General features: G+C 39.6%; 1 protein-coding gene across 1 annotated transcript in view; it reads right to left on the bottom strand.

Moving 5' to 3' along the window:
• The window catches only part of LOC120546409 (MAM domain-containing glycosylphosphatidylinositol anchor protein 2-like), a 137,550-nt gene that overhangs the window by 27,098 nt on the left and 82,502 nt on the right, over positions 1–27,950 (bottom strand). Inside the window, exons 10-12 of the mRNA XM_039781333.1 lie at positions 21,151–21,423; positions 6,765–6,913; positions 275–452 (exon numbers count right to left, since the gene is read on the bottom strand). Coding sequence (XP_039637267.1) covers positions 275–452; positions 6,765–6,913; positions 21,151–21,423 — 600 coding nt within the window. The remainder of the gene's footprint in view (positions 1–274; positions 453–6,764; positions 6,914–21,150; positions 21,424–27,950) is intronic.

Raw genomic sequence — 27,950 nt, forward strand, 5'->3', positions numbered from 1 at the left:
GATATCCATCAGTGTTGATGAACATGTGTCATTATGCGGCAGCACAAACTGGAGCTGGAGATAATTTAAGAGTATTTCTGAGTTAGATAACATTACCAGCTGTAGCTGTAATTCCTCCACCTGTGCAACCACATGTGAATCCAGCTCTCTTGTGTCTCCCCTACCATGTTTTTCTCTCTATTTTCCAAACATGAAAACATTAAAATACAGCAGGATTAGTAAACTGTCCTCTAAATAGACAACCAGGGTTAGGGTTAGTATACATCGCGCTCACCGCTGTATGTGACAATCCGGACGGTGGAGTCACCCTCTCCGAAACGTGTGATGGGGGTGAGGCGAACCTCGTAGGATTCAGGCTTTATGAGCTCAGTCAGGTTGTGTGTCATGAGCTCTCCTTTGTTGATTGCTCCATCTACAGGGATCTCTTGCTCCCACCAGCGATCTAGCCCCACCTGGATGGTAAAAGGAACCACAAGATTATTAAGAATCGTGAGACACTCATGTACCTACATGCACAAACACACAGACATTTTTATACTTTATTGACCTACAAAGAGCATTTGGGACATTAACCACAGTCCGCTACTTAAGAAGCTGTCAGCAATGGGTTTGTGTCATTGATTGTATATAAAGATGGACGACATGAAAGATCTGCAAAAGTGAAGCCAAAACATCTCGCTCACTCCCTGGTGGCTGGCTGCACCATAGGTCATAAACCCCACCCCCTCCATGTTAGTGGATGGGATATGGGCCAAACTAAAATGCCATGATTGACAACTGTGATTGACTTGCGAGTGAGTCTGGCAGGTGTATAGGCAGGACCTCAATACTGCAACTCCAACCCTGATCACTACTGCGCAGACTCTGGCTTCAAATGACGTCGCCAAGCAGCGCAAGACGGAAGCCAGCGCCTGTATCGGGAACATTTTTGCACAATGGGAGGAAGTGGAGACGCGTCCTTCATCTTTATATTCATTCTATGGTTTGTATTCATCAGAATTGAACTGTTTTAATTCATATTTTACACAGAGGTTTTAGAAAGATGAGGTCCAGTCAACCAATAACATGTGGAGTGCCATGGGGAAGTGTTTTGGGCCCTCTACGTTTTTTGTTTTTTTTATTACATGTAAGAATCACAACACACAAACGACAATCTTAAGTGAGAAATTCAGTAAAATGTAGAATTAACTTGTCTGCAAATAAATAAATAGTTGTAGTTTTTATTTGGATTGAATCCTAGCCAAGCAAGCTAAATTTGACCAGTATTGTCCTACAGATTCTCCGTTTAATCTGCCAAACCCTCTATTAGAGACAGTAGACTACGATTTGGGCTAGACAAGCTAATTGAATTGATAAAGGAAGTCTAAGGCTGCTGGCTAATTCTCGTTTTTTTTTTAGTTGATTTGATTAGTCACTCTGTTCATGGTTGGAAGGTCTGGGAAATGCTTCAAGTTAATTACAGACCTCTCAGTCAGTGTTGAGTTTGGACCCAAGGACACACGTTGGCAAAGTAGCACTTCCAAAAGCTAGAGTGATCCCCTAGATAAGCTAGGATAAAGGTGTACAACTACAACTCAGTGAGGTACATAACATTTATGAGCATCTCAAAGACAATCTTTGTAAAGTTAGGGGAACTCATGCCCACCAGACTAGAGCTTGCAGAGGTGTCATACCAACATGGGTATCTGCTCCTTTAGGTCCTGTGCTGGCAGGAAATGGAATAAAGTACCTTTGCACACTAAAAGAAATGTAACCACCGCGAATTTAAAGCGGCTATAATCAATACTTTCATATCAAAGTAAACTAAAATACATACAATACAAGGCTCTATAGATTCTGTAGTATCACCACAAAATGAGAGCATGTAGAGTACAAAGTTTTCTCCTGGGAAGATATTGCGTGTATAACGACAGCAAATATATATTCCCCCCACCATCAGTGTAGGACGTTTACTCTCATCTGACAATTAACCTCGTCTATAGGCTTTTGTATGATCTGCCAACATTAAATGCTACACAACAAAAACATATTTTTCTCTGTAAGCTGTTGACAGCCAGATGCTCATTAGCCACATTTACTTTCAAAGCAGCTTCCAGCCTCTGAATTCAAAGACTGCTATTAACAAGCAGCAGGAAGATTGTTATACCATAAAAAATCCTGATTCCTTCTTCCCATTAAAGATATGCCTCAGTCTGCAATATACAGGCGTTTTGCGAGTTCAGTAATACCACCTTTGTGCTCTGTACACGATTGCCTTATCCTTTTAAAGTTTGATTTTAATCGTGTTCTACAATGTTTTGCTATACTTTTATACAGGGACCTTGAACTGACAGGGATTTTATATCTTGTCTTTGCACAATGCAGAGCACACAAGCAAACCTGTCTTCAGGTGACTAAGTTCAGGTATCACAAAAAAAAATGTTTGCGCTTTTCATGTCTTGTGATACAATATAGCCCCTCAGAAATTAAGAGAAACAAGGTTTTTTGTGGCATTTGCTGCGGGCAAAGATAAGAGAAGTGGGGTACATTTTATCCTTCAGAATCAGTTTAAGGGGAAGAGCTGCACAAATTAATTACAAATTACAGCTTCTGCATCACAATTAGTGACTTTACATGCCCTTCTCAGTCAAAGGAAAAGACAAAGTGTGTTACCAGCAGAGAGAGATAGAGTAAATGAAAGCATGATAGCATTTGAGCAGAGTCAGTGTGTGTGTGTGTGTGTGTCAGAGAGTGAGAGAGAGAGAGAGAGAGAGAACAATATCAATTAAGTAATTACTTAGAGTCTGGATGAGCCACAATTATAGGGTGCAAGTTTTCACCACCATTAGTTTGCAGGTAGATAGAATGTTTGGTCTGCTACTGGTAATTGCAGTTGGAGCACTTATCCATACCTATCTTTTGAAAAATTTTGTACAAAAGGCATGGCAGCTGATTGCCATAAATTACACAGTGTTGGCCTGTACATCTCTGTGTGTTTGAACACTAAAAGAGGATGGATCATTGAATTATAAGAGTGAAAATGACCTTTCTATACAAATGGTGACTAAAAAGTGCATCTTCTGTTTCCAACTAAAGACACACAGATGCATTCAAAATGACACATCATCCCGTTTCTGTTTTGCAGAAGAGAAGGGCTATTTTGCTGTGTCAGTGGTAGGCAGTTGAATGATTCAGAAGGTATTTGTACACATTACATCATGTGATCACGTTAGCAGTGGTGCTAATACATATGTGTGCATTTAAACTACATATACTGATCTATTAATCTGTGCCCACAAGCCGTTTTGAACAAAGAATCCGGTGTGTAGAACATTTAAAGCACCTTTCCTGAATAATGATCCCATTATGTATTTTTTGAAGCAGGTCAAGAGCCTACGAGAGCGCAGATGCGGAAGACCCAGAAACGCTGACCAATCAGAGCAAATTGGGCTTTTTCAGAGGGGACTTAAAGAGACCGGCGCTAAAACAGGATGTTTTTGACAAAGGGTGAATACAGGTATATTCAGATAGACAGTCTGAGTAGTTCTTTTTTAAATTTATATTAAAGCATGTAAACATGTTCTAGTAGAAACATAAAATACAAGTATGAACCTGAAAATGAGCATAATATAGGCTCTAAAGGAGTGGTAAGGACAAAACAAAAATATTTAATTTCAAGTGGAGTTGATGTCAGACTGTAATGGGAGCACTCTGTCAATTTACTTGGAGAATTTGAATGTCTTGAGGTTTGTATCTTACCTCATTATTGTTCCCAACTTCCCACATCACATTGCTTGCTTTTGCTTTGTTTAGGTGGTTGTGTAAGGCTGCGAGCATAAATAAAAGTATTAAAATATATATAGGTAGCTGTATATCAGATTTAGAGGTCTGTGTCAGATTTAAACACATTTAATTGGGAAAAGAATGTCTAATAGGATACTGGTGTAGGTCTGTGTGTGTGTGTCCAAAAGCTCCAGGCAGATGGAGGTCTTAAACACTGACTCAAACTCCAAACAACAAATGGAAGCAAGTAGTTACATTGTTTCTATATCAAAAAGAATTGTATTTAAATTTGCAAATCAAATCAAACTTGAGATGTTGATTGAGAAAACATTTAACTTTACAGGCGTTTTAAATCATACACATGCTAATTTGATTATGGATTTTGCATCTTTGTATTGATTCCCATTAATGTTCACTGAATCCCCGAGTCTGCGCTCAATTAAGGTTTCTATATACATCCCATTACCTTTTTATTCTGCAAATTTTCCCCACAGAGGCAGAGTGCCATATTGATTTCATATGATTTGATTGCGGCAGCAGTTCACAGGGATTTTTAAGGTAGATTTAAAAAACAGCTGGATTGATCAAAGCGATAGCAGGAGCCAAAAGAAACACAGGAAGAATCAAAGTGACAGTGTATTGTTAGACGAGGGCTGATCTACTGTAGATTGCCTGCATGTAAAACGTATGGCTCCTACTGATCTGCCTGCACACCCTGACTTGACAGATCAATTGAAAAAGACGAAAGAGAAGGAGGAGGAGGAAATGGAAGAGACGGAAGAAGTAGTTCCAAGTTGGCAAGATGTAGGTCAAAAAAGTTATCTTATAGGGGCTCCATGAAGCCAATCAAGCATCTGGACGGCAGAGGAGGCTTTGAAGTAGCCGGCTGCAGTATCAAAACAAGGCCAGATGTCACACCTTAGCATTGCATCCTTGACAGGTGCGGTGATTTGTGTTTTGTGATTCTCGACAGTGAAATGCCTTTCAGCTAGAGCTTCCTTCGCATCTCCCCTCCAGCCAGACTGTCTCTCACGAGAGCACTGGACGATAACACAAAGCAATCCATTACAGAGGCATAAGGTCTACCGGCTCCAAGTATTAATTCAAAGGAGAAAATAATTCTCAGAGAATGGCAGGGGAGCTGCTGCTGGATCTATAAATAGATCGAAGTGGTGTAGTCCACGTGCCGAAGCTTTTTTACTGCACCACTCTTTCACAGTCAGTCTGGGGTATCTCTGTATTTATTTATTTATCTAGAAAGCCTCTCCTCCTACTCATTTCTTTCTTCATCTCTCTCATTTCCTTACTGCCTTGACATTTTTTGCCTCTTTCAGGCTCCAACTCCTCCTCACCAAAAGGCATTTAAAAAAATCTTATTATTCGTCTAAATCAATACTCAAAGCTGGGACTCAATCCATCATAGAGGGTATACTGTATAGTCCTATGAAAAAGTCAGTGAAATTTCCTCACGGCAAATAATCTCCTTCATCTAAGACAATGGCAGATAGGTTGTTATGCCTCGAAGGAAGGAAATATGGTCACAAAATGTACCCTCCTGAGATATCAAAGCAAGAAGGTGGAAAGCAATTAATTTGCCCAAACACTGATTGCGTGCTAACATAGACTGGAGTAAGGATTTTCTCTTTTTAATAAACAAATGCAGAAAAGGTTGAAATGCTATCTGCTCTCGTACAGATGCAGACATTATAATCTGTTAAAAACAAAACTGCGCAGGACCAGATGTAAATAGGAAAAGCAAATGTATATTCTTGGCAAGTTTTCAGACAAACGCCTGGCAAGCACAAACGTGGGCTCCGCAATGCACAACATCATTTGTTACCAAACAGACCAACTGAGATAGTTGACAGAAAAATCATTGCGCTACACAAACATAACTGGTTTAGAATGTGTTTTCAAGCTTCAATTCCTTGAGGGTGTAGTGTGAAACAAACATGAAATTATATTATTCATTGCAAACCCAACTGTCAGGGTATGCTCGCTAATTCTGAGCAGAACTGAGATGGATTTAGCATTGCAGCATGTGCTACATTTCTTTGATGTATGCTCTTTTTTTAATTTTTTAAACAGGCTTCTGAATAGTGGCTCAGTGCTGTAATGCAATGTAACCTAAAAATCTGCGGTGTTCATGGAGCTAGTTCACTATTTAAAACTTTATGTAAACTGAAGGTGGTGCCACACCTGCTGCTGCTGTAATTAAAAAAACAACAACTATAAAAGTGTTCCATACTGCCATGGTGAGACAGACAGAGAGACAGAGAGAGAGAGAGAGAGAGAGAGAGAGAGAGAGAGAGAGAGAGAGGGAGGGAGAGAGAGAAAGGTACACATTGATTGCCAAAGAGAGAAAATGTAACCATGCAATCCATCAATGCTACCAGCCTGTCATCTGAGGAGTTTACTTGAGAAGCTGGGAAAACAGAAGCTATGCTTGCTCTCTCTCTCTGCGGGGTTCCCTTCCACTTCTCTGACTGCGCTTCTGATAGAGAGCAAAAACAGAAGCAATTCGTGGAAACCACAGAACTCGTTCAAAAAACCGACCCTGACAGGTTCTTAGTCATTCTGCCCGGCCCACAGAGGCTAATTTACATCCTTAAAAACTGCAAAATAAGACAATCAATGAATCGAGGCGTAAGATTGGCACTGTCAAATTGAATACATGCAAGCTGTGCAAACACTTCTATTACATGCTTAAATTGGCAATAAGAAAGGTGTTTACGGCCCCATGGCAAAAAACGATTCTAATTCATCTAAGAAGGGTCAAAATGAGGCTGACCAATACCAATGACTTAGCGATTATTGTACAAGGAGCCATTTCTGGCTTTAAAAACTTGTGTTCTGGCTGTACAAAAGCCCCTTGAGAACAGATTTCTGTGGGACTGAATAACACTTTTCACTGCAGCCAGCACTTCAATGATGCACACTGAGAAAAAGAGAACAAATCAGCAGGCATGAGGGCGAGTGCTCAGATAGACAACTTATCCTACCTGTCTGATGCCTAGTCTGTAGGCGACAATGCGGTCCACGGCGTTTGGGTTCATCTGGGTCCACTGGAGCTTGAAGCCATATACTCTGGGCCTGTTCTGCCACAGAGGGCTGTAGGTATCATAGTAGAACTCCACAGGGTAGGCCTTGCCTGGAGAGAAAGCAGATTGATAATAATACGGAATGCTTTAAAGCTCACTTAAGATAAAAAATAAATAAAAAAACTTGTGTTCCAATACCCATACTATTTAGTATGCTAGAAAAGTATTTAGTATGGCTTGTTAATATTAAAACTGTTTGCATGGAATGCCATATTATACTGATGGCACTCTAACAAGATACCATGGAGCCATTGACTATCTTTGTCTGGAGCCTAGTGGGACTGAACTTGCACTCTCTGACCAGATAGAGGAGACGACATCGACTCTGTAAGTCCGGCCCCTTGCAAATTTTGATCCGGCAATTTAGTTTCAAGCAAATTAGCAAATTTTGGCCCGACTAGTTGTGCACCATACCAAAAAAAATCAAGAAACTGTTTTTCATACTGTAATTATGCGACACTGCCGTGCAGAATTTGACCGATTTGCCAACTTTGAGACTCAGAATTCCCCACAGAAGCAGAGAGTTTTTTAATATTCAGGTTGTGAAACAGGTTGTTGTGAGTCGGCTGGGTGGCAGCTGCTTCTCTAAATGTAAGTTTTGTTTTTCATGACTTGCTAAATTCTAGGATGGCTAAGAAACTTTTTTGCTGACTTTTTTAGGGTTTTATGTCGACGAAACTGTATGGAAGGAAGCTATATGAGACCTGCAATTATACAAAGTTAATAGAATTTTGTTAAATAAAAGCATGTCAATAAACTCAACATGTCTGGCCCTTATTGTGATCGTCATTTCCAGTGTGGCCCTTAGTGAAATTGAGTTTGACACCCCTGCTGTATTATGACAGTATTTCACTCATAAATAAACCAATGTAGAGGGCTTTTCTGTGCTTTGCTGTAAGCGCTGCAAATTGACTCTACTTGCAAGTAAAAACTAACTTTATGACATTTTCAGTGTTTCTGTCCATCTCTTGATAAATAATTATTTTAACAAGGGCCCAATACATAGTATGTAAAATGCAGTATGCCAAAAGTACCAAGATGTCCTACCGCATCCTGTCGGATTTTGCAGTATGCAAGCCAGCACACTTTTCTGGCTATTCTGACCCACAATCCTTTGCACACCATATATGAGCAGGGTCAAAGTTCAAGGCATAATGTTATGAAGAAGTAGCATACCCCAACTTTATACTGAATACAACAACACATATTTTGTAAGGGGAGCTGCTGTGCATACTAAAAAGTAAAAAGAAAAAGTATGTGATTTGGAACTCAGCTGTCTAGAAACCATATGTAGTGGAATTTAAGGGCACCTGCATGTCACGTATACCTACAAAATACTCTGGACTGTATTAAAAGGCTATTCCAACAATAGTACTTTAGCAGCAGAGGACGAGGTATCTCTACAGATTGTGACGAGATTGTGTGTCTACATGCACGTGCAAACTAATTATAAAATGTACAAAGCATGTCCTGGACATTAAACGTCTCAGAAAGAGGAACAACGTAACAAACGGCACCATCCATGGTAATGATGATACTGAAGTGTTTAAGTCGCCACAGGCAACAGTGGTCCTGTCTGGTCTGAGTCGTTGCAGTGTCCCTTTATCACTGCTTAAAAACTTAACATAAAGTATACTGTGAGCTATCTATTTTGGATTATTTTGACCACGTTCAAATCCAATTGATGTCAAACTGTCAGTCATTGCATGATAGAAAGATGCAAAACACACTAAGCCTTGACAATGACTGGAATTTTTTTTATTTAAAACAATTACCAAAACAAACACAAGTGCTGAGATATTGGCGCTGTTGTGAAGACTCACATCCCCACGACAGCACTGCCAATGTCTCGCAGTACCGACAGCACTGAGCACTCCTTTGTGGATGTTTTTGCCTAATGAACACACCAACACTGACACATTTGTAGAGTGAAATGTATGGCAGATTTAAAAAAAAGGGCTTGCATGCTAAGCATTTGCATGATTTTTACAGTAAGTCGGTATGAATTTATTTGGTTAACAAATAGACAAATAGCAAACAGTACTTATTTTGATAAGGTTTGAAAGGTTAGTGTAATTAGGGCATTAGTGAAATAGATGTGAATTCTAACTGTAACCATTGGAAGTTATGAGATCTCAATCCTTTGCTTGCATCTGTATGCATTACAGGCCAGCTCTGCCCTGCTGCAGTGGTTTATTTTGCACACTGTGCAGGCTTGGAGTGTAAATGTAAACTTGTAAATGTTTCATTGGTTAACATAGTGACACTTCTTTAAAGCCAAAAAGAACGCTACATTTGTATGACAAAGATGTACAGTATCTCTCATCTTTACTATGTTCTATTTGTTCTATTTTTATCCGCTCTATATGGTATTCCTTGCTGCTGTTATGACCCAATTTTCCCTGAAGGATCATTACAGTTTCATCTTAAGTTACATGACATAGAGTGCTTTCATGGCATTGAATCAAAGCGTGTATCAGATTGTAGTATGTCTCGTGAATCTTTATCTTCATTTATTTCAAACAATTTAAAAATGAATAAAAGAATAACAAAAAGAAAAAAATGAATACGAAAAAAATAAAACCCAACATAGACCAGTTCAAAAAGGAATAGGAAGAAGCCACGGCTTGTCAGTCCTACACAGTTTTTCCCATTGACAAGTGCACAAATAATTTACGTCCTAAATTAAGCTCAAGCTATTCAAGCTATTAAGAAAAAAAATATATTTGAAAAAAAAAAAAATATATATATATATATATAAAAAATATATCTTTTGTACATTTCTTTTTACAAAATTGCATTATATTTATTCTTAGTTTGATCGTGTCGTCAAAACCATTCCACAAAACCAGCCCACAAATCAAAATACACATACTTTTGAGATTTGTCCGAGCATACTGTTGTTTAAAATATAATTCCCCTCTTAATGTACATAACTACATCAAGAAGTTTCCATTCTATGCAATGACCGACCATATAGTGGGCGATGCTTTACACTCAAATGACCTCCTCGCTATAAATTATTTCATACAGATGGATCCAGACTACCACAGAGATCCTTACAAAGCTTTTCCTTCAATAACACAGTTTGCTTTGTTGGAATCCACGAGGATTTATTTCTAGACAGGGATCGTGGCATGGACTGAATACGTCTTTCAAGATTTTCAGCATTCCAGTCACAGCCTGCAAGCTGATTTCTGACAGCTGAAGTAGAAGCTGGGAGAACATTGTATTTTAATCAAGATCCAGGAACAAGCTTACAGCATGACCTTCCAGGCAAAGAATAGTAATTCACCTCAATGACACGTTGTTGTGTTTGCCCCTTGCTTGTGTTTGTGTTATTTGGGCTGGGTTATTGACGGATGACAATACCCAAGGCAGATGATTTGTAATAGCCATGGAGAAGACACTGGAGCAGCCATTGTTAGCTCAAACAAAGGCAGGACTGGGATTTGATGTACCCGTGTGGAGACAGCAAGTGGTTGATGTATGTCAGGCAATTGCAAAAATCTGTCAAGTTAGTTTATGTCACGTGTGTCAAACTCAAGGCCCGGGGGCCAAATCCGGCCCCTTGCAAATTTTGATCCGGCCCTTCATTTCAATTTAGGTTCACAGCTAATTTTGGCCCGACTAGTTGTGCACCAGACCTTTGAGACAGACTTACTTCCCCACAGAAGCAGAGAGTTTTTTAATATTCAGGTTGTGAAACAGGTTGTTGTGAGTTGGCTGGGTGGTAGCTGCTTTTGAAAATGTAATGTTTGTTTTTCATGACTTGCTAAATTCTACGATGGCTAAGAAACTTTTTTAGGGTTTTAGGTCGACCAAACTGTATGGGAGAAAGCTATATGAGACCTGCAATAATACAAAGTTAATAGACTTTTTTTGTTAAATAAAAGCATGTCACTAAACTCAACATGTCTGGCCCTTATTGTGATCGTCATTTCCAGTGTGGCCCTTAGTGAAATTGAGTTTGACACCCATGGTTTATGACACTGATGAATTATAATATCATTATTTTCCTTAACAGTTTTAGTTGTCTCCAGGCTCTCTACCTGTTAGCTCTTTAGTGTGAACAGATTCTTGAACCCCTTTGTATGAAACTCAGGGGAGGAAATACTGATGACTCAGGAGTTTGTGAAGTTTAAAGGGTTATCTGTTTGGTTTCAATTCCCTGATTACAGGAATTCAATAGGCTAGTTGCTCTTAACTCTAAACTGGATTTGAATATTGTAAAAAAAATAAAATAAAAAAAGATGTTTTATGGAGACATTTAAATGACAAGAAACAAGGATAGGCATTATCAAACCAGAATTTTAAAACGTGAAATTTTAAAGGGAAATCAATTAATTCCAATAAGTCGATTTGCTTGTGGGGGTGAAGTAAATCCCCACACATTATTCATTTTCAGAGTTCAACTTTGTTAACTCTGACACGCAAATTTGTTGACCAACATCAAACTGTCTTGACAATGCTGATATCTGAGGGAAGTGAGAGCTGGAGATTAGAAAATGGTGGAAGCATATTTTATTGTGGCTTATTGTGTTGCAGGATCCATGTTTATTTTACCTTCTCTATCAGAGTATAAACTGCTCCATAAGAAAGGCATGGTTTGCAGACAGTTATGAGACCGGCATCCATGGTACAAATATGTCCTGAGCAAAGGTATTGCTATGTTAGTAGTCTGGCTCACCGGATGAACAGTGCTGGGATAAAGCCTGACATCGTGCCAGATGTCCCTCCCCTTCCTATATCTCTGCTCTCTATTTTGCTACATTAGTATTAAGAAATACAAACAAGCCAGAATAGTATAACCAGACCGTACTCCAGCGCTGTGGAAATAGGTCTGGCAATGCAAGACCATTCTGTTAGTGACTGAGCTAACTAAGTTAGCAAGCTAGATATCAAGCTTGCTAGAGCTTGCTGAGTTACTTTCTGGTAGTACCAGGCCTTAATGCTGGTGATATTCTACATTTTTCTTAATGTCAACAAATCTTATGAAACACCAACACCCGATATAATGTTCATTAAAATGAACACTGGCACTGTAGGTTGTTTGAAGTCGATCCCACATAACCGTGACGCCATAAATACTCAATAATGTACCAAAAGTGTATTAATCCACAGCTGAAGATATTCCCACAATTGCAAAATTTTTACATTTACAAAAAAAGGAGTTTACTTTTAGAATTTAAGTGATCTGTGTCTTTAACAGGAACGAATAAGCTTGAGGCTGAGTGCCACAGGCAGTGTATCAAAGTCTTTGGTCTTTCCATGGGATATGTTGACACAAAGAGTAACGCCAGCCTTATCCTTTAAGGATAACTCATATAACGTTAGAAGAAGACAATCAGTGCTACGGAGTGTGCACTCAGCTGTATAATCATGCCACATTAGCTGTAACTGATGGGAAACGCCAAACATATGCACTATGTGCACTAACGTATGTCTTGAGATGAAAACTATATCACGACAAGGGAAACACTATAATGCAAACACTGTTGGATAGTTACGCAGACAGAAGAACACATAATCCATAACACACTGGCACATTTCATAATTTATTTGATTGCATTGTTTTCAAGTTAAGTTCTAAAAGCATACTATTCAGATATAATCATTAAAATGAAAACAAATCAAAAGCAGTGAGGGGCCTTTGTAGGAGGAAAAAAAAAATTAACAGTTACTTTTGGGCTTTGACTGGTCTGATCAATACTCATAATTGTCCATGATAATAAGCCAAAATCAACACTGAGGCTATTTTATTCTCCATTTTCAGAAATGAAATTACGTTAATGATGCTTTGGGCAGCCTATTGCAGATCACTTAGCCTTTGCATAAGTAAAGCTATTTAAAATACAATATTGTAATCTGAGGGAAAGGAACAATCATTCATCAGCCAGATGAAATCATTTAATGCAGGGCGAACCTTTCAGTTTTAGAACGGACGCTATAAAACAAATTTACTAAAAATTGCAACTAGAAAATACATATTTCCCAACATAAAAATGCAAGGATAATTACTGTCTGCACTTCGCTTAGCAGTGTTTCTCTGTAAAGTTGTAGCTGTGTTTACAACACACTGTACAGTAAATGTTACATAAGCCAGCCTGGCAGATACTGTCAGTTTTGTTCATGCTGATTATACTCTATAATAAGGCTGATAAAGAAAAGAAGAGGCTGTATTTTCCAGTAGAGCAAAGGCATGTAAGGTTAATTAAAGTGACTCATATCATTGTAATTTTCATAATATGTCTTTAAAGATTCCCACAAAGACTCTGCTTGAGGAACACATGACTAAAAAGATTGCATTATTGTGATTGTGTTACTCTTAATTCTTTTGGACAAATCTATTTCAGCAACTGTTTATCCTTGAGAAATCTTTTAAAAGTACATTTCTTAGAGCACAATTACAGCAAAAGCAGAGACATTGTCACAAACTCACAAGTGAATCAATGTCTTTTACTCAAATATACAATCTAATGTAATGATGGCTCTCACTCCTAATAATACTTTATGTGTGGTGAAGCACATTACCTAACTGACTTACACCGCTTGAAACAGATAACCCTGGGTGGGAGACATCAAACATAAAGCACAAAAGGCTTAATTGATTTTTTTTTTTTTTAAACTGTTTATAACAGCAGAACCAATGCAATGATTTATAACAGCTCAGTACAACCCTTCAGGCAAGAAGTTGACCTTGTTTGCAGACTTCCTTTTCATTTTTAAGGGTTTATGAACATGCCTTCTTCTTATGAAAGAAAACAGTGCCATATGCTGCTATATGGTGCTGGACTGATGTGTGATGTAGGCTTGTGTGGCAGAAATGACGCTTACATATGGATGCACAGCTGGCCGAGACAAACCAAACACCACCGCACGAATAGCTAACTGACTATAGGGGAAAGACATTAGAGACATAGCACTCAGTGGTAATTGCCTGGTTGTGTCCTTCTGGAATAGAGAATAAATCTCTGTGGTTTAAAAAAAAAAGGAAAATAGTATTGAACTTGTAATGAGTCACTTCCACCCTATTGAGCTCATTCTTCCTGAACTTCCTCCCTCCTCGCCTCCATCCACTTGAACTAAAAAAAAAAAAAAAAAAGCCAGAAAGATTTCTGATCGTTGATCATATTATCTGGGATTAAATTTTATGTGTCTTGACCCAGTGTGACATCTGATTTTATCCTTCTTGGTGAGTATCTAGAGTGACTAATCTTGTGAAATTGTATTAGTTTAAAAGAAGCAGAACCACAAAAATAGGGCAGACAAAAAAGAAATAGACAGAAAAACAGCAGAGTTGATTGTGTGTCGTTCAAGCCTGATAGACTTTCAGTCTGATCACAGATAACATTGTTGATATGCTGGCATTTTACTCTGACCATGTAACGTCAGGATCCATCAATGTCTTTATGTCTCTTTGAGCTGTGGAAAGTGTTCAACATTATCCACCATTTACTGCAGGGGTGAAGTTTAACCCAGGTGAACATGGCACATACTACAAAGGCACAAATGTTCATTGGACATGCTTTATAACCCCTGAGATAGAGGAATGTGCAGGTATGAAGGTAAGATCAATTAAGTTTTTTTCTTTTACTTGAAGATATAAAAAATGATGAAGACAAAAATAACCCACACAAACACTAAAAAACATCAGATTGTACTACTGAAGCTCAAAAAGGCCCAAGAGGCTTATTTGAAACACACCTCCAGGAGCCTAACAAACACACAACAAATAAATCAAGATGACAAAAACATTACTAAAAAAATAGATGATGGATCAAATAATAATATATCAAAATAGACTACAGAACGGAAATAAGATGACAGTGAGGGTGTCTGTGTGTGTGTGTGTGTGTGTGTCATTTTACAATAAATACATTTCCCTCTTAAATCAATATATCATTGCAGCCAGCTCTGTGCACCATGTTCCACAATGTGATTTATGCATCATTAAGAACAATGGCTACAATAAAAAGGAAAACTGGGACCATACAAGCACATCATTGTGTAGAATAGGAATTAATTTCATGAGCAAACTCGCAAAATGCAGACAAAGGATATCTGAACATTGTCCCTGAGAATTTACTTGTTCTTCTCTTCTAATTCATGTCAGACTGCCAAAAAGAGGAATTAAACATGGGAGAAATGAGAAACATTGTCTGCCCTTTCTTTGTGAATTTCTGTTTCCAGCAAAACTGCAGTATGCATTGTTTGGGAGACTGATCAATGAAGACAAAGAGGGAGAGTCAGTGTGGACTAGCTCTGCAGAATTTGTTGTTTCATTTTAAATTCTACTTTTGCACTGATTAGACAAATGCAATGCTTTAAAGGGACACTCCACTGATTTTACACATAGAGTCCAGTTTACTTGTCATGGTTAGTTCTACTCAGCTTGTGAAAACAGTTGTATAATTATTTATTTGGCTCTGGAGTGAGCTTTTTTAAAGTTTAAAAATAACTCTGATGATGTCATCAGGGTTGTCTCACCTTGGGTTTGAAAACTTTAATAGAAAATCCTGCGATACAAACTGGAGGTTTGAAAGAAGTGTTATAGATAGAGATAGATGGGATCTAGTAAAAGATGCTGTTGACTTGCATTATGGGATATGTAGGACCCATGGTTTTAAGAGTGTAGCTCATACTTTGGGCTAAAAGTCAGACTAGCTCAGCCTCTGTTGCTTCCATTTTTAACAAATCCTTCTTTATCTGTCTTTTGTAAGTCCCACACGTTTATGAAGTGCAATAATAAATTGATGGAATACACCTTTAAATTCCATGTCTGTGTATTCTGTGACCCGTGTTTCACCCCATCACTGCTTCATCAGTACACATTTGCAGCTTGAGGACAGGATGTACATATGTACATAAATGCAGACTCATACATAAAATATTGACTGCATCAGACTGGACTGAAATCAGAGAAGAAAAGCAGCAAAGACAGTTCAATATTTATTTTCTTAATCTCCAAACTGTTACTCTTTAGAAGATCAATTTCAGCATTTGCTAAAAAGTCAGGCTTCCCATGACAGAGAGCCTGAGCCAAAGCTCAGTGGTACACATTACATCCCTCTGAGGGGTCTCTCCCCTGGTGCAATTTAATGGCCAACTTGGCGATTACGGTCAACTCACTGTTTCCACAGATGTCCCAATGGCTTGGCACATGGGCATCCATGCACATGCACACACACTCTCCCCTGGCATAATACACTTTTGAGGCGACAATGTTTATATAAGCCAAAGTATGGCCAAATGCCTGACTTTGGTGAGTTTGCATGTCTGTCGGCATGGTAACATGTATGTTTTGCATAGTATGTTGACTGGAATGGTGTGTTTAATTGAGCCACAGTGGGCTCAAAACTTCTGACTGATGTGTTTCTTACACATCAACACAGCACAAGTGGAAGTCAGGCCGAGAGCGGTTCGGGAATATCCACTGAGGTGTATACCTGTCTGTAAAGTGGGCAACCCAAGAGCCTACCTAACTGCATGGGCCATAACAAATATTCAATGAGCTTCATCTTGAAGTGGGCTTACAAGTCATTGAGAGGAGCTCATATTCTCTCCAGTAGATTATTTATATCAGACACACTACAAACTAGTGTTGATCTCATTTGTGGCTATTGAATTTCAGCATAAAATGAAAAAAAAAAATCTTAACGAATAAGAGCTGGAGTTAAGGGAATGGGGCATGCCAGATTTCATGGATGATGGGAGGAACAAAAGTGGATTTTCTGCACCATGCTCCTGCACTCAGGGGGTTACTAAAAGAGCCTCCATAACTTTGGCAACCACTGAGTCCAGATGGTGGGAATCTGGAGCATTGGGCGGAAGGAATGGAGCGATGGTGGGAGAGAGAGGGAAGGGTGGATGGAGGATGAAAGGGAAGAAAGGGGAGTAGAGGTAGGAAGAGGGGGAGAGGGAACATGAGCAATAGCAGGCAAAACCCCAGCCCTGTTGAGAAAAACAAATGGCTGGAGGGGACTATCTGCTTCTGTCTCGCTGCTCTACCTGTTTCACCAGGGAAGACTGATTTATGACACGCACAGGGGGGGTGCCCATCTTTCTCTCTCTGGAGATGATAGAGCGACGTTTAAAATGAGAAAGATGAAGAATGAAGGAAAGCAAACATGGACAAAGAGAGAAAGAAACAGCAAGAGAGGAAATCAAGTGCAGAAAAGGTAGGATTAGAAGACAGCAATAGATGAGTGAAATAGATAGTACCAAAGAGGAGAGCAACCTTAGTGGCAGAGGATCAAAGTGACAAATACTCCTCCTGTGACCCTGCAGCTCCTGTCTCTAATGGGAGGTCTGGGAGATTGAAACCTCAGCCAGTTCCTGCGGTCACTCAACGCGGCCAAACTAATTTGGTCCTGTCATAACAACCAACAAGGAGACACTTCCAGCTTTTGGTGAAAAAAAGGCTATCTAATAAAATAGCAGGAAGGGGGTAAGTGTGTATTATCTGAAAGAACAGGTTTACTATGTGAGACTGAGAAAAAAGCAACATGATTGACGTGTCATATTCATCTATTTAAAAAAAAATTATTTCACTATTTCACTCTTCTTTAAAAAACAATTATCTAACACACGCAGAGACATCCATGCAGCTAAAAAACAGTGTGACAAGGACTGTTATTTGTTTGAGGAGCAAATTTTAACTATCAAAAAAGTTCAAAGTGAATACTTAACTGGAGTGCATACTCAAGGAAATGATGAAATATGGTATGTGTATATGTTACGTTTTGTTACGATTGAACATCAACTGTGTAATCACGGCTTAGCAACTGTAACCAGGCACGCCAGGTCTGTAAAACTTTGATTTCTTCACATGTTCAAGTGGGGTACATGGGGCTGTAGTAAGAGCTATCCTTGGCATTTAAAGAGCTTGGAGGGTGGTGTCCAAAATTAAAAACGCAAGAGAAAAAGCGCAAGTAATGAATTTAACAGTGTTTGTCTCCTCTAAAATGAGCTGCACATGTTAGTATATCCAGCTAACTAGCTTACTACAACCTACAGTAATATCTTAACCCAGTGTTACTTCCAAGGACAAACAAATATTTCATATTACACTATTGGTGGGGTTACAGGTTGTGTTAATAACTGTTCAGAATAGCACATCTACTGTATGGAAGCTGGCTGGATGTTACTATCAGAGCTTAGGCTAACTTTAGCATCTTTGTCCTGCTCTTCATGAGATTTGAGGCAGCAACCCATGCCAACCTCATTATCAGAGACAGTGTTACTTTCATTAAACACATTCGTTAGTCCTCATCCTAGAAGCTTTCTCTCTTTATTTTTTGGGCCCCATCTTGCACCCAGCACAGCGTAGCGCAAAATCCGACGTAAGTGTCTTGACTAGTTTAAGCCCGACGCTTTTGTCAATTTCCCGTCCAGCGCGCACATTGTTTAAATAGCAAATGCACCTGGGCCCATCTCTGCGTCAATGGGCGTGCTGGTCTTACAGGGAGGTGTGTTCAGGTGCATTCTTGGCGTCCTGCTATCTTGAGGCAGCAGAAAGTGATCGCGTCCTTGACCAACAAAAACCTGCTCTAAAGTCAATATACATAACCCATTGCTATTAACCTATGTGTGTTAATTGTATAGCCCACTTGTTCTTGATAGGCTGGAAACAATAGACAGCGCTGATGGTTACCTTAGCACGCATATAACCATAACCCAGTGTCGCAAAAAGTGGGTATGCGCTATATGCGGCGCATAGGGGCACCAAAGCGATGGTAAAAAAAATGTACCAGTTCTTTTTTGGGTATTTTCTATATGTAGCTGCTTTTTGTGCATTTCTAAATCATTTCTGCATTTCCTCAATGTTATTATATACAGTAACATTGTAGAAGACTAACAGGCTTGAGTAGGCACCCTATCTCATAAGATTACATCACAGAATTTTGACATACTGTAGAAGAGGGAGCGGGGGGGCGCTCCCTACTATGGCCACGCCAAGGCCTGGGCTATTGAAGGGCGGGTCTTGTGACCATAGTTGGATTCGTAATATCGCGAGCGGGGGCGCCGTGAGCGAGCAGGTACAGTAGTGAGTTGTCGTCTATGGAAAAAGATGGATAAAGCAAAAAAGCTGTCGGGGGCTAAAAATAGAAAAAGAAAGAGGGAAAAGGACATAGCATGTCAAGGGATGCAACAGCAGTTAAATAAGTGGATGTTGAAAGGCAACAGGTAGGATTTAAAGTGTGACGTCTGTGCTTGGAGGCTTGCACATATTCATGTTAACAGACTAGCTAGCGTTAGCTAACGCTGGGAATGTAGCAGCCAAAATTGGGGTTTACGGCTAGCTTAGAATTTGCAAAACCGAGCTTGCTGAGCTGAAAACTGGAAAATATAAGGTACCATGTACAATAAATGACAAGAATCTGGAAAACATAACTAATGCAATAACTCTGGTTTACCATGGAATCATTAATAGATATGTATGTACATATATATTTATATATTTATTAATATATGTATATACATATATATATACATACAGTACATATATATATTTACATATATACCATATCATTATCATTATTATAATTTTGGTAGGCCTACAGTGGCTGATATACTTTAAAATAAACCTTTATTATTTAAAGCCCATACATGATGATGTCCGGCACACTTATTTATTTATTTGTTTTTTGTGGGGGCTGCATACCCCTCTGACACTGGGTAGTTGCGCCCCTGCCATAACCATAGTAAATCAAAGGCAGCATGCTAGCTACCTTCATATGTTAAGCCAAAAGGTCAATGGTTTGGGCTACTACTTAGCCTACTGCAGGGCTATTGAGGCCACACCCACTGTATAGATAATTTCTAGAATCCCACATTCAGCAGCAGATTGAAGCTGAGTGAAGATAGAACTACATTTGAGCCCAAGGACTACATCCCATCCAAATTCCCAAAATTTCCATTAATTCCCATGAAAATTTCCAAATTGGAATGTTTCCAAAATTCCCCAGCTAAACTTTTCATGGAAAGCAATATTAAAAAGATCCAGTTTATTCCCATTAATTCCCGTTAATTCCCATGAAAGTTTCCAAATTGGAATGTTTCCAAAATTCCCCAGCTAAACTTTCCCTTTACACCCCTAATTCGTACACGCCCTAGACGCACCTGCATCAGGTGCTTCACGCCATGCACTTGGATTGTTAAAATAGGGCCCTTCATGTTTCTTTATTTCCATCCCTCTTTTACACAGATCATATCTATCCTCAGTCTATTAGTTAGTCTATTAGTAGCTTTTTAAAAGTAATCAGCTTGAAACATTAAACAGTAGGCCAGAGACAGTGTTTTCAACCAACTCATGGAGCTAATGTTAGCTTAATTAGCTAGCTAGCTACAACTGATCAAATTTGCTTGCAACAGTTGTCATTAGGGTCGTGGCAAAGGGGTTGGGTGCAAGGCTCTTTGCTAACTTGACATGCAACGCCCTACTCATTGACAGTTCTACTGCACGCAGTGGGGATCGGTTCTACAAGGGTGCAAAAGTATGCATTGCATTGTTTAAAACTTTGTACCATGATTTGAAATTTGAATAATAAATGCCAAGTGCAAGGTGGTAGGGACACGGACTGTGTGGGCGTCTCTATGCCCACCTTTTATTTTTTTACATGTATGTGCAGCAGCATGATGTGCAAAAGGGCTGAGTTTAGGTGAATAAGATCAGCAGGTGTGGTGATTATGAAATACTCTCTCAGCCAATCACATCACTGGTCCTATAGCTCTCTATTTAATGAAGGTAAACACAGTGGTAACGACACTGCGCTCTGGCGTGTCACTTCTCACTGGCTGCAGAGTTATTATCAGTCCTGCTGCCTTCAGATGCTGCAGGGATTTCATGAACTGAAGGATAAGCTTTTCATACAGTAACAAAACAGGAATTTCATTTTAGAAGCATGTTGGGTCAAGAACAGTGAGTCATAAAAATAAAAAAAATAAAACTGCAGGATTGCAGGCCAGACACAAGGCAAAATTCACAGACTAAAATCTGTGTTTGACTACCTTTGTTTTTTGAGGACCCATTGTTTTATACTGATGTATAATCCAAAGCAAAATTCCTCGTATGTGTCCTCATACCTGGCAAATAAAGCTGATTCTGATTTAAAAATTCCAAGTGACAAATCAACTTCTATTATCATTATAAACAGCATGTGCTGTGCGAGAAAAGGAAAGGCTAACAGGCATAGCAACAGTAACTAAGGCCTTAGAGAACAGTCAATTCCTAACGGTATTAAAAAATAAAAAGGAGAAATCTTTAATGACAAACACTCCTTACCTGTAACCTGGAAGGTGCATTTGCCTGCTCCGGCCTCATTGATGACATTACAGGTGTACTCCCCCCAGCCGTCTCGATTAAGGCTGCGGATGGTGTACTCCGTCTCGTCTCTTTGGGTGTCGAAGGCTCCAGCATGGAGCAGCCGGTTTGATAGGAGCCACTCGAATCGCAGCACGCGGGAAGGGTGGGCTCGCAGAACCCTGCAGGACATCACAACAGGCCTCCCCAGGCCCTGACGCATCTCCATGTAAACCGGCTCCACCGTCGGAGGGTCTGAATGGGAGACAGAAGGGCTCAGATGAGTTCAGCCACCATTTGATAGGGACAGAAAAGTGTGTCACGGATGTTAGTGCAGTGGATGAATGGATGGATATAAAAGAACACGAAGGAGAAGCTTTTGATAAAGAGGGAAAAAAGGTTGTGAGTAGGAGGAAGGTGAGATGACGTCTATACCAGACAGATGCTATTCAGGTGAGGCCCTCTCGGTCAGACTAGGTTGTCTTTGACCTCCAGAGATGTGTACAGAGCAAAGAATATCTGGAAGACAGAAAAGACTCAGAATATAGTTGATGGTATGAAATACAAAAACTAAAACTAAACAAGGACATGTTATGAAAGTGTGAAAGCAAAAGGAAAATGGCTCTGAGCGATGTACTCGAAGCTTGCTGGAGTCCTAAAGACAACGATAGAAAGAAAGAAAGAAAATTGAAGTTTTTTGAATGACAACCAACTCATATTTAAATCATGCACCGACACAGAAAGGCAGAGAAATATTTTCGAGGACAGTCTAATATTGGAACATGAATGAGCGGTGAGCCAGGCGAGAAAAAGGTGAAATTGAAGCATATTGCAAGTAAACTTTAAACAATCAGCACTGCAAAGCCAATACACCTCAGTAATAAATGAAGAATGACGAGTGAAAACAATTGTAGGGAGAGCAGCAATGGGTGCAGGAAGATCAATTTTGCAGAAAAACTTGAACAATGTTATGAACGAAATCAGTCACGCTTCATGGGAAAATTGGTAACAGGATGATGAAGTGCATCTCAAGCTTTCAAAATGGAAAATTAATAACTTATTTGAGTATCTGACAGGCTTTACCTCTTCCACCACACAGACAACCTGGTGGTTAATAATTTAGCCAGGCGTCTCAGAACGTAGTGAGGCACTGAATATGACTGTATGCAACCCAGACCCTTCCTCACACGCAAGTCTATATTTTATCTTACGTTAAATGTGTGTTTGATTATGTGCATGGTAACAAAACATGTGTGTTTGTGAAGACAGATGTGTGTAAGTGCCTGAAATGGTTATGAATAATTTCCCCATCTTAAGCATCTTTGCTCTTGACATGCACATACAGATGCTTGACAAAAGCCATGGCGGGGCTTGAAAAACAACAGCGAACGCTGAGGAGAAAAGACAGAATGACACAAAGCAGCTTAATTGCCTGAAATTAGCATATTTCCTGACAGAGTAAAGGGGAAGTGGGTTGCTATAGCCAGAGCTGGGTTACTTTTTATAATGTAATATGTTACAGATCACTGATTACCTGATTGAAACTGTAATCGGCAACATAATCTCCTACATTATTCACACACAGTAATATAATCTAATTACAGAGCCTTCCAAACTTAATAGGATATGCAATTAAATGAACAGTTTATTAAAATTTACAGCATATAATATGATAACACTATTAATTGCATCTACAACCTTAATCATCCATGTTTTTAAAGCTACCAAAATGTGTTTATTTTCATTTTCATACTTGTATTTTGGGTTCCACTGGAACATGTTTACATGCTTTAATGCTCAAAAAACACATTCTTTTTCTTACACTCTTTGTCTGAATATCCCTGTATTCACCCTCTGTCTGAAACGCTCCGTTTTAGCGCCTGTCTCTTTAAGTTACCCTCCCGAAAAAATCCCAGTTTAGATTGATCTTGATTGATTGGTCTTCTGAATCTTTACTCTCTGACTCTGTGCTCCGTCATTGCAGCCGGGAAATGAACATAACGGCACTGTAGCAGCACGTCCTACTTATATATACTATAGTTGTGACATCACAACTGTATGGAAGTCCTGTCGGCTCCGTTTCTGAATCTCGGCTGTGTGCATTTCTCTGTGCATTGAGCATTTTTAAACTTTCACAGTATTTATGCAGCAAGTTTGTCAAATCAGACATGGTAATCTCACTTTTACAATATGGGACCTTTAAAAAAATGTGGACGATGCTAAAATCTTTCAAGCCAAATCTTTTTAAGGAATCTAATAAATACTTGCATGTTTTACAGAACATTTTTGCTGTGTTTTCAAAGAAGCTAACTTTCATTTTTGTTTTTCTGTTGCACATAATTGAGTTAACATAGCCAAGGCGTAGAGCAGGGCAGGTCCTCCAGGCCAGCGAGGTGCACTTGGTAAAAGTTGGGCAGTAAAACATCATACTGTATACAAAATGATACGGCATCACAATCTTAAGTGGGATCTTGCTTTTCTTATCACACAATACACACAAAAACCTTGAATTCACACAGCAGCTGCTATGATTAATGACACATCATTAGATGGGATAATGACTGGCTGAAATGTGATAACTAATAAATCATAACACACAGGATGACAGAAAAAGTAAACAAACCTATTTGTTGTGGAAACAAATATTCCAAGAGGTTTGGACAAAAAAAAAAAAAAAAAAAAAAAAGTTTGCCTCCTTCACCTAATGCTGTTCAGAAGGTGGAGAGGAAAGCAGCTTTCATCTACTCTAAATGAAACAGCAATCACTTCCTCCTTCAAATGAGCCTTGCCTGGGCTTTTACCCAAACCCAATGGCTTATCTCTGACTCCAAAAGAAGGGTCTGAATTTCTACTTATGTGTGTGGCGGTGAATCACAGCCCAGCTCCACAGCCTCCCTGAGTGGCACTAGACCAAATTGCAGTAAGTGCATTTCCATTGACAGAAAAAGACAAATGAAGACAGGGTCTGGGTCTGCAGCAAATGAAAAAAAAATCTCTTATATAACCAAAACATCCCTTAAACAAGGGCACATGGCTCATCTCCCCCCTGTGCATCTCCTGTGAAACAGCTGCCCAGCGAACATGAGGAGAAAAGGAGCGAAAAGGTCCTGTGTGATATTCCCTGAGCAGTGCTCGCCATGGTTAGTGTAGCAGCTAGGGCGGCGAGGGCTCCGAGTTGCTGTAAGTCACAGACTGAGGGAAAACCCTGTGCACTGGCTGAGATGTAATCCATCATAAGTCACCAGTGGATACTTTGACAGTAATGTGGAGAAAAACAACATTTAGGAGCACGGAGGCCTTTTCCCCATGGTCCATATAGACCGCCATCTACAGGGAGGACAGAACAAAGACATGCACGGGTATGCACGGGGGAAATATGCATGTGTGTTTTTGAGCGTGTGTGAGAGGCTGAGGTGAATGTGTGTGCATGCGTGCAGCTGCTTTTCTGAAATACTGCTTGACTGGTTTTCAATAAACTTCAACTTTAGTCAAAATGGGTTACATTTTTCTTCCATGTGCCTCAGGTGAGCGCATCAAGAGAAGGACACCAAACTCCTGTTGGCAAGCCTGCAGGAGTAGATTGTACTGTAGAGTCTGTGCATGTGCACATGAAGTGTGTTCTGTATATGTGACGGCATTCCTTCCATATGGTGAGATGTTTATTTGGTTTTTCTTTCTTCTTCGTTTTTACTTCCGAAAGCAACACAATGTTTTCCCCTCATGGCTCAGTACTCAGACCTTTGATTTACATAAAAGTACCAATACTACAATATGAAAATAGGCCATGTAAAAGTCCTGCATTCCAAATCCTATTTAAATACAACTACGGAACAACTATCTTAATTAAAACTACTCAGCGAAGTGCAGAATAATGGCCCCTAATATACTATATTATTACTGCAAATTTTCATATAAAAGCCGGTATTCAAATACATAACAACACAAACAAATAAAGAATGGCCACTAACACAGGCCAGGAAAAAAACAACAAAACATGTAGCCTACTACAACAGCTCACATGGTACACTATGCAAATGCCCACAGCACTTCCATCAGTGGAACAACAGTCATGTTATACTCACTACTCTGCTGCTCTAAAATAATGCTTTATTCTTTGCCGTACACCTGATTGATGTAAGGTTACCGTCAACAAAACTCAACACTTCTCTTTTTCACATCAAAAGCATTTCTAGAAAGAGAAGGCTGCAATACTTTTAATGTGAACATTCTGGAGTGTTGATGGTAGTTTAACATTGTTTGGGGAAAAAGGCGTGGAAAAGTGGAACACCCTACATTACTCTTGTTGTGCTGATGGAATTAGTGCTATTGAATTGGACATTGTACTGAATGTGGTGAACATAGAGGAAGTTTGGCATTAACTAGGGAACAGAGGGGATTAGACATATAGTAAAGAATTTAGTTCTGATACACATATTTTTCAGGTTTTGGACTTTGCTTTTGTGTGAAATATCAATTAATTTACCTAATTCGGCCCCAAACGGTTTTGTTATTAATGCTTGCTTCCTGAATTTAAATGAAAGCATCTGAGAAGTTTAGAGCAGAGATCACTCTTTATAGACACTCATAGACAACTAAGCACTGTTTTCTTGTATAGGGTCACACACCAAAAAGGTTGAGAACAACTGATTTAATATTTTGTAGTGCTGGGCGGTATACCGGTTTATACCATGGTCTGGGTGAATACTCGATTCTGATTGGCTGCAGGGTGTCCATTAAAAAGTGTTATACCATGGTCTGGGTGAATACTCGATTCTGATTGGCTGCAGGGTGTCCATTAAAAAGTGATGTAGGACACCTACTAAAGGAGTTCGGTGAAACTGACTGTTTACTGTTCTATATGAATGCGCTACATTAAATCAAAAAGGAAATGTGGATTTATTTTTTCCAATTCGTCCTCTGAACACCACAGGATGGCGCTAAAACACACAGGCTGCAAGAAGTAAGTTCTACTGGCCCTCTGGACTGACTTTGTTTCACAGCGAATAACGTTATCTCACATCCCGTTCGCTGTTCAGGTCGCTGCTTCAGGCTGCGCCGCTGCAGCCGACGGTAACGTTACACATCGCGGATCAAATTCTTCGTAAAAGTCGTTATATTGTTTTGGGGACAATGACATGGCTGGATAGCTAGCTTGTCTTGTTGTTCAACATACTGTCAAATTATTTTTACTGATTGCCAACTGTACACAATGTTACTGACTTTGAATCTTGCTAGCATAGCGTTAGCTTTCTGGCTCATAGCTAAACTGAAGGGTTCTATCAGCTGAGCGGACTATATAAATATCTCCGGTTGCTAAGGGAGGCAAGTCGTACCTAAGGTTCTTCCTAATTCCTGGTGGAGAGAACAACGTTTGCATTCCATAAGAACCTGATGGATGGGAATGATTGTTCCAGGTATTAGTCAAACCGTCAGGCGTAACCAGGGAAACGGAGTTATTGTTTGGATAAACTTTAGATTTCGATTGTAAAACTAATTAAAATGTGAACTTATGTTTAAAAAATATGTTATTTGGCAAGTGACCATGGTATGAGCGGGTTAATGCCCTTTGAGGTGTCCATTGTCAGGTATTAATGGACTTCGGCGGAGGTTCACGCCTCGCCGTCGTCCATTAATACCTGACAATGGACACCTCAAAGGGCATTAACCCTTACTTATACCATATACCGGTATTAATTTCCCGTATGATATGAATTTTTCATATACCGTAATGCCGGTGCATTGCTGCAGAGAACGCTACGGCCGAAGTAATCTGCGAGTCAATGGTAGTTACTTTATAACACAACAATTAATAAACCACAACTAACTATTTTTAACAGGATAAAACACCATAGCACAAAATTTGTGACTTAAACCATTTCTAACACTAATAATTTTACATTTACAAATTTACACTGCCGGACGACATGTTGGGTAACATTATAGCTGCTAGCCTAGCTAGCTAGCCAGGTAACATAACAGTCTGTTAAGCTGGGAGAGGCTCCGGTCGCTACTGCACATTCAAGAACAGAGAAGAAAGTTAGCTAGAGGATGAAGAAAGACTGGAGATACACCAGAACAACGTGTGCTCTAGTGATGAGCATTCCGGCTCTTTTTCGTGAGCCGGCTCGTTTGACTCAGCTCACTGAAAAGAGCCGGCTCTTTTGGCTCACAAACGGCTCTTTAAAAAAATTAATGTTTTGACTATGATAGGTGTGAAAAACAATTCTAATTAAATTATTAAATGAAATTAAATGAGACTGCGTTGCTGTGGGCCACGGATTAGGCCTACTTGACTGAGTGGATACATCTCCACGTAAGGTGCTGGCTCCAGTCGCTCCACCACCGTCACTAGCGGGACTGCTAGTTTCTCGAATCTCCGCTAGCTTCACAGTTGGGTGCACAGTTCGCATATGCCGGTGTAGGTTGTACGTAGAACCGGCTTTATATGAGATTTTGTTTTGGCAAATTCTACACTGTGCTTTAACATTGTCTACATCATTAAGATGATTCCAAATGCTGCTGTGCTTCCGACTCATTTTCCTGCTTTTGTTTTGTTTTCAGAGCTGTTTTTCCTCTCCTCTGTCCTCTCCTCCGAGTTTGACAGTGTGTGTGTGTGTGTGTGTGTGTGTGTGTGTGTGTGTGTGTGTGATGGCTCGGCCCCTCCCTCATGCCGTATAATTGGTTGACACCTTATGTATGATTGACAGGAACAGAATGTGAGGCTGATCAGACAGTCGAAACTAATGTGTGCCTATATAATAATTTTTTTGTTCTTTGAATTA

Source organism: Perca fluviatilis, chromosome 18 (assembly GCF_010015445.1).
Source record: "Perca fluviatilis chromosome 18, GENO_Pfluv_1.0, whole genome shotgun sequence".
NCBI lineage: Eukaryota > Metazoa > Chordata > Actinopteri > Perciformes > Percidae > Perca > Perca fluviatilis.